This window comes from Periophthalmus magnuspinnatus, chromosome 21, assembly GCF_009829125.3.
Source record: "Periophthalmus magnuspinnatus isolate fPerMag1 chromosome 21, fPerMag1.2.pri, whole genome shotgun sequence".
In the NCBI taxonomy this organism is placed as follows: domain Eukaryota; kingdom Metazoa; phylum Chordata; class Actinopteri; order Gobiiformes; family Gobiidae; genus Periophthalmus; species Periophthalmus magnuspinnatus.
In genome coordinates, this window is record NC_047146.1 from 21373357 (window position 1) to 21385515 (window position 12159).

Sequence of the window (12159 nt, forward strand, 5' to 3'; positions counted from 1 at the left end):
CAAAAAAAGACCAGAATGAAAAGGGACAGTGAGAGGAAGTGAGTGTAATGGTTTTGATGACAAAGAAGTGGTACTTGGCTAAAGGTGGACAATTTGACAAAGAAGATTAATACATTTTTTTCTTCATATTCATTCAAGTTGTTTTTTTTTCTCTTAGAACAAAACAAATAACAGTATTGATTTCCTGAATTTGATGCAGGCTTTTAATCTGTGCCATTTAACACACACAAAAGAAATCCTCCAGTCTAAACTCTGCTCCAAACCATATACTTATACTGCTCACAATTGGCTGTATTCAGAATAAATTAAAATGTGGTTAATTGCACGGCCCTAATTAGTCATTAGTAGCCACAAATGCAGTGACATATAATTTGTTGTGGTAGAAAGTCCAAAACCACAGTTGACAGTAATGATCGGGGAAGTTGTCATAGTGACATAGTAATGTTTTTTCTCGTTGGGGTTTGGCATATTTTGGATGTTTTTGTCATGAGACTGGAAAAGACTGATTGTTCACAGTTTGAATGTTGCTAACTTGGCATCAATTATTATTTTTGTTGGCATATTCTGTCCAGATGGGGCAAGTATTGTATCTAATGAATATCTCATTTGCTTGTTGAGCTTGGTACCGGAACTTTTAATACAAAATGTCATGATTGTCTGAATCTAAAACGGGCTGCACCAAAACTGAAATGTGAAAAAGCTTTTGGTTTATTTTGCTTCCTGAAAATGGAAGACATTTCAAAGACATGCAAAACTGGATACTTTGGTGCCACAAATACACTTTAATAATCTGGTGATAAACATTTATAATCACCCCTGCACCTGTTTGTAATGTTTTAAATGGACTTACTTATGTCTTGTTAGAGTTTTTTTTTTTTTTGTATTCTGTTTTTGAACAGGGCACTCATGAAAAAGAGAGTCCGCATACTAGTACTGGGCTCTCCCTGTATGAATAAAAGTAAATAAATACAAATAAATAAATTATGCAGGTGCGTATTGCTGAAGGCACTACAGAAAGGAAACCCCGGTGTTCACTCACTGTCAACAAGACAATTTTACAAACTCAGTCTTTGACATTTCGAGGAGGTGTACATGCAGTAATTGCAGCCCTGGTGTAGCAAAAATATGTTTTCTATCAATTCAGTTAAGTCAGACATGCCGCGTTGCAAGATATGAATATTTATATGGTGTTTTCAGGGCAATGTTGCATAACTCAGAAGCTCCATTGGCCCCACATTCAAAGTCACACCATAAATATTCAAACATGTAAAAATGAAAATCTGGCTTTTTCATTTGTTTTGTATAACTGCTTACTATTATGAGACTGTTTGGGCTCACATAAAGACAGAGGCAATGACTTTTTTTTTACTGTAACATAATTTTCCCCTAAAGATAGAGGGAGCGAGACGTCAATGCTCTTAATGGAGTGGAGCATTACTTTTAACAGGGTCTAGTGGAGATGATGGTATTGATTTGAACTGTTGTGGTGGCCCCTTTTCTTTTATCAATATTCCTACATTCACTGTGTTTAGTGGATTTGTTCCCCCTAAACATGCCACAATGTTTTTTTTGTTTGAGATTTTTCATTTAACAACATGAACAGTACAAACGAGGTACATTAACATAATAATTATAATAAAAGTAAAAAAGAGTTAGTATTAAACAAAACAAAACAATAGTAGTACAAGTAATTTAAATACTGATAATAATAGTAAAAGAAAAAGACATTTCGCTGCTCATCCAAGCCACATCTTTAGTTCTGGTCAGATTACTGGTGGACACGGCCTTTTTTTTTTTTTTTTTTTTTAAGACAAGGCTGTTATTTCACCTATGCCCTGAGTTGCCCAGATTTTAAACCGAGAGTCGGCTCTACCAGGAATGAAGTCGTCATTGCCAAAGATGGGAGAGAATGGAGAGAGTTCAGTATTTTCCTCTAAACATGCCAGAGAGGGTTGCCAAACTAACAGTGTATTCCCACGGAAAGAGTTTCTAATGCTCTTAAGTAATTTCCTTTTATTAGCTGAGTCTATATACATTTGGAGGAATATTAATCCAATGCATTTTGATTGAAACCCAAGCGACATTTTTCTGAAAATTATTTGAGCTGCCCAATAATGACACTATAGATTTGCCACAGTGTGTTTTACTTTTATATTGTAGGTAATTATATTTCTTGAAAAAGCCTACAACCAAGTATTATTTTTGTAGTTGACTTGACAGTGTGTATTGCAAGTGTATTACTGATAAAAAACAGACCGGCCGATATTTGCACCTTTTTGCGTATTGGTTATCAGCCTTAAATCTCCTGCCTAGGCCGGTTATTTGGTTTGGGCTCACCAGTTGCTGCATAAAGCTTTATTTTAACACTTAAGTGCAATGATGGCATTCACAAAATTTGATTATGCAGCTCCATTATGGGCTAGTAGTAAAAATGGATGTTTAAAAATAATGATGCCTATTGAGATTGTTTTTCCTTATTATAGTTAAATTATGCAGAGCCAGTACTAAGGATAGACAATATTTATGTTAGTATTCATTTCAGATAGTATATTTACAAGGAAAATGATCAAAATCGGCCCTACATATTGGCCCAAAAAATATCGGCAGAACTTATCGGCCATCGGTTGCACTGGACTCTATCATATCGTCCTCAGCCGTGCAAAACCTCATATTGGGCAATCTCTAATGAAAAACACATGGTTGTCATTGTCTTTCAGCATGCATTTTTGAGTCTATTTTGTCCAGAACCACAAATCACAAAATTATTGATTATTTTAAAAGTTGACTAGTGACAATTACTGTGTGCTCTTTGTGACCCTGTGACTGTGCTTGCCAACAGAAGCCTTGGCATAATGTACATATGCTGCATTTTACAGCCACCCCTCCTCATATTTATCCTAGTTGTGTTTAAAGAAAAATAATGTAATATTCTCAGTGTTACTTTTGCAGAGGCGTACAGCTGTGTCCACATGGGAACAGCAGGTCTCTGGCATGTCAGGCTCATCCCACACAATGACATTCACCAGCAGAAAAACAACAAAATAATATCACATTCGCATCAAACAAGCCAATTTCAATACACTGTGTTATCATCAACCTGTTCACACTAACTAAAATGGACCTGGCGTTTTGGCTGAGGATGTTGTTGAAATTGACAGCTTCAGTAATGCACCAGAGCAGTCAGAATAACAGTGGTTATTCATGTGCTACCTTTTCATTCTCGCTAGAACAATCAAAGCCACTTTGATTGATCTTTTAAAAGTTATTACAATGAGCCATCCCACACACTCGGCCTGGCACCTGAATTCAAAATGCTTAGTCTGTCCTACGCTTGTCATTAGAATTCATTTCGTATTGCACCGCTTCCCTGAAACCAAATGATTACAAATGAAATTGCTATTGTCTTTCAGTCAAGGACCATTTTATTCAAATGTAGCAGCCTTCCACCCTTGAGCAAGCCACGCACACAGAATTGTAATGTACAGCTTGTGATTTAGTCGCACATATTTTTACCTTTGTTTTGTAACTTCCCCCATCCTTGTGTCCGGCGTCCCCATTGATTGTTGGTACTTGTTCCGTCGCCTCCGCCGCCCCCTGGCTGTGTTTGTTTTTATTGCCCCCCGTCCCACAGCGTGACGAGGCGAACATGTGCTGTCACCCCCTGAGGACAGGACAGGGCGGATGATGTTCTTTTCGTCTTTTCATTGTTTCGCCGCACACCTGTCCTACTTCCTGGTGCTGATGTAACAGAGCAGAGTGATGGGAGTGTGTCTGATTTACATATGGGTCAGGCTTCTCGTTTTCCTGCTAAAATAGATGATATTTTTTAGCCATTGTTGATGCAATATTGTGTTTGACATCTAGTTAAGTATCCATTCAGGTTTTAGATGTGTAAATAACTTTAAATAATTGTAGCACTGTAATTTTTTTTATGATATACATATATATATTTTTTGTTTTAATCGCATTTTGGTTGCTTGCTAGTGTGGTATAGCTGTTGGTTGCATTACAAAAACAATAATTAACAAATGAATGGAGTAAGATATTGTTTACATGATCAGGAATCAGGATCACTACTCACTGCCTAGCATAAAAACAGATAATTACATTTTTTTATGTATTTTTAACAATGTTTTGTATTCACTACTTAATGCTTGAGGCTTGTTTGGTAAAGTGAAAATTGCCAATGAATTAATAAAGTTGTTTGGGTTGATGTTGCTGCACGAAATTGGTCCAATTGTATGATTTTTCAGTTTTTATCTTTATTATAGCGCTTTTATTCCTATTAGCTGACTTGTGGAAGCCAACATGCTGAATACTAAGAAACCCATTTGATATGTGTGGTTGCCCCCTGCAGGGCGGAGGAGGAGAGCCTGCGGGATAAGATCCGAGCGGACCATGAGCGAGCGCTGCAGGAGGCTAAGGAGAAGCTGCGAAAATCACGTGAGGAGCTCCGGGCCGAGATACAAACTGAGAAGACTAAGGTGGTGGAGGACTTGAAGAAAAAGGACCCAGGGCCAAGACCTTTACCTCCAGTGCCCATGCCCCAAGTGGTAGGAGTGAACGATGGAGAGCCACCAGAGCCCGATGTCAAGGAGAAACGAGACAAGATCCGAGAGGTAAGACGGTAATGTTTAATATAACATTTTTTAGATCCTATACATATATTACATATATTAACATATATTAAAACGTACCATGTGTTGTAAAATGGCACTGACTGATGTTGAAGGGTATTGCGTTCATGTGTTTGGCTCTTTTAATGCTCTTAAAACATTTCTTCTTAAAGGACCACTTCGAAAGCAAACTTAACCAATGTCACCCCCACTTTATGTTATGGAAAGTACAGTTTTTGGTGCCAGATTCCTAGATGTCTAGCTTATATAAAGTAACCTCTGCCACCATGTGATCCTTTTATTGCTGCAGCCTGTAGTAACACTAAACAGTGAACCTTGCAGTGCATGTATAGGTCCACTGTTCTCTGTCCTGTACAGCTGAATCTCTTCTCTTCTCCGCTTTTCTCTGTGCACCAGCTCTTATTGAAGGCAACAGTAAGCCAGACGTGCAGCGCCTGTTCAGAATTCAGATGGTGCTATCGGCTGCTGCTCTCTCTATACACTCACAGCCAAACCAATCCTATCTGCCTCTCTGTGCTCCTCTCCTTCCTGTGCCCTAGTTTTCCTGAATAATAACCTCATATCGGGTCTCGAAGTGCTTCTTAGATTCAGGCAGAGTCAAGCTGTAAACGGGGCAGACCCATTCACTCCAAACCTTCCTTTGTCTCTAAATATCCCTTTTGTTTGCTTCATAATCACCATTCATACAGAAGGCTACACTCTTCCAAATGAGCCAGAAGCAGCTGCCTGGGCTCCAGCAGCACGCTAACCTCCTTACAGACCCAGAGTCAGAATGGTCCTCTGTCACACTCCACCCACACCTTTGGATCTGCCAATAACCACTGTATCACTGAGACTTGAATAAATTATACATTTTCAAGACCACATACTTCAACTAAAAGCCAAGTTATATTTAATGAACAAAACCGTCATATGGTACGTTGGTAATCGTACGATATGACGATGAATATTAAAACTTTAGCTGGAGTTGGTAGCTTGGTTTTGTAGTAGACATGCAGTAGAAAAAAAAAGATTGCTTCTGAGTCTGACTACTGGTGATAGTGGCCAGCCTATGCCAGATAAATGATAAGTAGGGCAGCAATCATAGGTGTTATAGTTAGTCGGTATGAATCCTTTAGTCAGAAGATAAGACGTTTTGCTGATGCTGACAGCAGACCAAGGTATCACTGCACTCTAGGTAAGTACTAGCAGAATAGCTTGTATGACCCTGATTTCATGACCGGCTGAATATTACAACCCAGCTCTGCCAGGGATAGGGGAAGTAACTAAGAACAAGATGTAAAATGGTAAAATAAAATTGTAATTTAAATAACAGGGATGTAAACGTTACAGGGAATAACAGGGATGTAAAAGTTAAAAAAAATGAGCTAACATGTGAACATCTCAACATAAATATCATTGATTAAGCAGTCAGATCCACTGTGAATCCAGCTCTAACAGATGAATACTGTCATTATGTCCTTGGACAAGACACTTTACCCACGTTGTCCCAGTGTCTGCGTACAATGTTGTATGAATGTGTGTGTGAATGAGTGAGTGGTTCCTTGATGTTCGAGTGCCTTGAAGGTAGAAAAGCGCTATATAAAAATGTGACCACCAATGCGACAAACCAACTAAACTACAAAACCACAAAAACTACGAGTGTTTCAATTACATAGGCAACAAAACGAGAGACACATAAAGCACAATTAAACTGACAAACTAGTGTCTCAAAACAGACACATTTAAAACAAAGTGACTGACCGGGACCAATAAGCAGCAGTCAACCAGGGTCAGGCGGAAAAACAAGCTCGGCTTCACATAGCCAGGAATACATGGAGAAAATGGACCGATTCAGCCGCACACTGATAACACAAAGGGAAAAACTCAAGGCCCGGGGCCGTACCACTGCCTCAATTAAACAAGCTGTAACAGTTCATACACCAAAAGCTATCCAAATGAAATATAAAATGTCCTGTAAATGGGGCTCTCATCTCAAGGTTTGTTGCATAATGTGATGGTTATTTGCCTATAATTCATTTTTAATATTCACACATTAAACCAATCTTTTAAAATGGCTTACTATTACTACTAACAGATATTGTGTCAAATTGGATTGGCAGCACACAATACAAAAGTGTGCATTCTTACCCTTGAGTCTTATTGAGCAGTGACACCTTGGTAATGTGGACAGATGGTGGTGTGTGGACATCTGTGTTTGGCTCAGTGGCTCTGGGGAAGGACACACAAATCTATTATTATTGTCTGTGTGGAATTCTATAATAATGCACAATATATTGCCATGTTTTGTTTGCTTTTACCATCTGTTTGTATTGCCTTGTTTTATATGCTTTTAGTGTTGATTTATATTGCTCAGGATGTAAATAGATTTTTCCCCACTCTCATTCATTTCAACATATTACTTTAATGTACAGCAATTTATGTTCATGAACAAACGACGACACAGGGTTTTATATGTTGAGTGATAAAAAGCTGGAAACTTTTTACTGGCTTTTATCTGCCTTGCAAACTCCCTCTACCCTTTTGTCTTATGTCAATTTCGACCACTCTGCTGCATTTTTCACTTGGCCAGTAAAATAACCTCATTTTATAAAGACAGGTTTATACCCAGCTCTCAATTCAGTCTGTAACTGTACCTCTCTTCTACATGGCTTTGGAATCTGAAATGTCTGGAATCGTGAATTTTTATATCAATTGAAGTCAAAAATAAAAGAAAAAGAAAAGCATGTTCGGCAGTACAATAAATCTGCTTTAGTGTGCATTAACTGCTCTTATCTTATGCATTGAATTGTCTTGCATCTGGTACTGCCCAAGTGGTAGCATGCAAGTAGAAACGCTCTTTTGACAGCCTTTAACCAGCAGAGCACATTATGTTGCATTTATTATGTATGATTATATATGTCAACAGGGCTCCAACTGTTTTGCTTTTCCTGAATAATGGCGTGACCTTTTCCATATAGCACTCCACACAATTCTCTGTTCTCAGGAGTGTTTTTTTCATGTGCTAAGTGCTAAAACGTCAGTACAATGTGTGTTGGTGTACAGTTTTCACAGAATGGAAAAGCATTTTTTGATGTTCAAAGTCTCATTTCTCCATACTGCGCTCCACACTGTGACCAAATGCTCACATTTTGCCCCTATTTTTGGCACCTCTGCAAGTATTTTTTTCCACGTGAAGTTCATATAAATTGACAGAAGTTAAATAATTTTCTCACTCAGAACTGCGTAGTATTTATAATAAATGTATTAATTTGAGTAATTTAAATAAGTCGGTCCCCTCTCCCCTATTCTTGGCTCACATGTGACACCTCGACATTGCGCCATTCTGCTCGCTTCTTAATCCCTGAAGTTTTATAGCGGACCCAAAGAGTATCTTTAGTAAAACAAACATGCACAGTAACCTCTGTAAACTCACTCCATGCTGTGTCCCTGCAGAGGACAGGGGCAGGGACTCTAGTTTCAGTGATAAAAGTGAAGCTAAGGAGCTAAGTGTGTTTAGCATTAGGTACTGACTTCATGTAGACATCTGTACTGCTATTCACTACAGCCTCTGTGCTTTAAGATGATTCACATAATGAAGAGCAGTAGAGATATGTTACTCAGACTATATATAAGTGAAACTAGGTATGAATAATGAGGAGGGGGGCATTGAGAGAAATTTAGACCATTGTTATTCAGTTCTATTGTAGACTTACATTTACTCAGTATGTGATTTATTTTCAAGCCATATCTGTTTTACAGATGACCTGTGTTTTGCTTCCTCATATATAAATCTATCTGCATTAAACATCTATTAGCATTAAGCTCAATAAAGCAATAAATTAGGTCTATAGTATTAACGAGAAAAACAAAAAAATCATCAATTTATGTAGCCCTCTAGGACCTGGCATTCACATATGTGGACAATACATTTTGGGTTGTCTAGGCTGCAATACAATTTTTTTTCTCTACCAGGTCCTGCTGTCCACATGTGAGGTCATTATACTGCCACTTAGGGGTGACAGAAGATAAAACCATCATAGTTTAGATTCAAGATGGACTTTGTTAAAGGCATATGTCTTCCTGCACCTCTCAGCAGCACTTCAAATGAGCCACATTGTTCCAAAAGGCACCATTGTTGTTTCTCATTTTGTTTTTGCAAATTATTATTCAAATGTGACTTTATTGTGTTCTTTCAAAAATGATTAAAATGTAGAACGAATGTCCTTATATGTGGAGATCATTTTTCTCATAATGTAAAAAGATAATTCTTTGTTTTTACTCTTATCAGGTCCCAATCAGCCCCAATAACAAACAGAAATGAATAAAGCTGTTAATAAAGCATGCCATGCAAGAGTTCGGGTTCTAGGAGAATAATGCTCCCCCAAGTTTTCTGGTTGTGCTCTTAAATGATTTCAGTCAGGAGCTATTGTGCACCAGGAAACAAATGTCAGAGCCCTGAGGAGCATTGCAAATGGTTCCAAATATTTGAAGACCCATTGTAAAGGAAGGAAATTTAGCCAAGAAATATGTAAGTTTTCTGTTACTGTTAGAAGATAACATTTCTATTTTGATTTTACAGCTTTTGCTTTGTCTGTCTGGTTATGTTTTGTGCACTGTCTGTTTGTTTGTGAGTTACACAGAAAGCATCCTGAGACATAATTTTGGTGTGTGACAGTTTTAATGAGCCTTTCTAATTAGAGCTGAGGTGATGTAAAGTGAATGCCAGATAAAATGTCCCCCATGTCGTTTAAAGCACAATCACTGCGTTTTCTTTATTTAGTTTAGCTGAATGTATCCAGCAGCCCTGAGCCTTTTTAGCTTTATCTTCAGACCAAAAACATAATTTTTTACAAAAAATGTTCATATTTGCTCATACCGTGAGTTTATAGAGATTGCATGTTTGAGAATAAGTGCTGTTGTGATAAGACTGACATCGGCATCCAGTTTCATAATGGGTGCATTTTTGTTCATCTCAACTGGTCATTTGTTACATTTCCTATCTGCGCATCACAATGTGTTAAGCAGACTGTTCCTGATACATTTTGATTAATATTTTTTAGGGTTTTTCCCGGTAAGATACTGCTTTCGGCAAAAGCTCAGATACCTCACTTTTTTCAGGTATCAGTATCTGCAACCATTTCACCAATCTAATACTGCACTGTGTTTTTGTGTAGACGAGAGCTGCATCCATTTCGTGCTTGTGGCTAATACCACTAACACCCAGAGCCACGGAAATACAGATTGTAGAGTCCCTGCACGCACAAAAACACTAACATTGACAGAAAACAATTGTGCGTTACCTCTTTGATGCCCTCATTTAGCCTTTGGATTGAAAGCTGAACTTTTGTCAAGCTGCCTGACATCTGTGCCAACACAGGCTTTGTTCACTACACATAATAAGCCATGTGCTGCATGAGTCTTCCTACAGGCCTCACTGTTATTTTGACCTATACTATGGTATTATATACATATACATATACATATAATTTGTTTAATTGCTGGTTCAGTATAACCTGAAATCAATGTAGACTTTTTTCTTAATAAATGAAAAACGTTTGTATGATTGATGTTGGGTTGTTTATTCACATCACAAGATATAGTCACATTTCAGCTCACTTCTTGACTTTGAAGTCCTACCTTACACAAATCTGAAATTTAATCTAGGATAGAGTGCTCAGTAGGGCTGTGACGATATGCATCTCGTACGAGTTACACTTTCCTTTTGCCATCGCTGTTGTCATCAAATACAAAGAAATAACTACTAGAAAAGGCAACTTTATTGTCAAACCAGTTTCTCCGTTGCGTGTGTGGTGCCGTCTGCCCCTGCTCTCCCTTCCTCTCTCTCTGATCCAGCTGCAGTTCCTTGCCTTCTCTCCTCTCCTCTGGTACTTCTTATTGTAATCCAAGTTATGGAAAGTAAGCGTCTACATTCTCATCATTTATGAGTGAAACTTAAGACCTAATTATCACATGGACATGGCACGTGTTTCTGCCGATAAAGGTAGAGCACGCATGCATTAGTGGACAACACAAAATAAAAACTGTACTTGTCCTGATACTCTGCTCTCTATATCTGAAGTCCACATGTCCTGGTTTTCAGTAAAATTGAAGATAGAACGGAAAATCGAAATAGATCAGTGGGAGGGGGAAAAAAATCATGATTGTTTTTCCTATATCTCCTAGCTCTTTTTTTCCAGTTTTTGTAACCAAAGTTGAAATAATTACATAAACTATTTTTCTTTTATGTATCATGGTGAATTGTAATGAATCAAATCGTAGATCCTACTTCATGGATTGAACCAAATCATGAGATATCTGAATCGTTACATACCTAGAGCTCAGTTAAAAGATTGAGGTGACATGACATGATATACTCCTCTCTATGTACATAAAATAGTTACAGGCTCTAAAACGAGTTGTGCAAAGACTCTTTAACCACACAGATAGCACTTGATTTATTGCTTCTCTCTGTCTTAGTTCGAGTTACCTTCCACTGTAAGAAGCCATACTGATGTCCCCATCCTCATGTATCTTTTGAGTGGGTTGAGGGCAGATAGGAAGCCTCTGTGGGGTGAGTTGGAGGGAGATGTGAAAGACGAGGGCATGTGGGACGTGTGCCTTAAATCAGTCAGAATGACTCGAGAGGTCACCCCCTCAACTCCCAAACCTCAGACTCTGTCACTGTGCTCCCAGGCTGTGCAGATTAAAAAACTGAACAATGCACCGGTAATGGCTGTGCCCTGTACCTCCGGCTGTAAGGGATTTATGAATATTTTACTGCTCCTGGGTCGGCCTGTGTGAGCGCGTGTGGGACTTGAGTGTATTAGGGCTATGGTTACATGAGTCACACTAGTCTGTCCTCTGGGAAAGAGATGGCTGGGGTCTGATTATGCTGCTTTTTAGTCCAGACCACCAGACCCCGACTAGTGGGCTGGTGTTTGGCTTCCACTGTGAAGGTCAAAGCACCTCATTCAGTCTACAGTCTCCTGGTCATTAACATCACAGCCAAACCTGACTGCAACAGCTGAAAGTTAAAAAGTGGCTAATATTCACAAACAATAAAATGGAGAACAAAATATATTTTTAAATCTGCTCTTGCATAAATTTTTAGCTTCTTGTGAAATGTGTGTGTGTGTTTTTTTTATAATGTCTGTAAAACACATTACCCCTTAAGTGCCTGGTTATAACAAAATCTCCAGTTTAAATCTACTGTCCCTGGATATGCTGATCTTAAAAGTACATACCAGTAACATACCTTTGCAAATGTAAAGATTATAGCACATAAAGTTTAATGTAACATTTCATCATTAGTCCTTTTTTACTGACAAAACTGTCAAGGCAATTGGCAAAGAATACATTCTTCAAACATATTGCTCAGATAATTCAACCTTAAAATGACATAGCGAAGTACATATTCAAATCCCATCTTTATCAAAGCCACCAGTGGAGTTGACGCTTCACTGTTCCTCTCACTCATCAGTTGAGGGTGGAGTGGAGGAGGGGGAGTGGTTTTAATCTCCCTCCGACTCTGACCTTAATA

General features: G+C 38.4%; 1 protein-coding gene across 2 annotated transcripts in view; it reads left to right on the forward strand.

The window, feature by feature from the left end:
* man1a2 (mannosidase, alpha, class 1A, member 2) overlaps positions 1 to 12159 on the forward strand; it is a 92020-nt gene that overhangs the window by 13940 nt on the left and 65921 nt on the right. For both annotated transcript variants that reach the window (XM_033987474.2, XM_055230663.1), the window contains exon 3: positions 4358 to 4619. In XM_033987474.2, coding sequence (XP_033843365.1) covers positions 4358 to 4619 — 262 coding nt within the window. The remainder of the gene's footprint in view (positions 1 to 4357; positions 4620 to 12159) is intronic.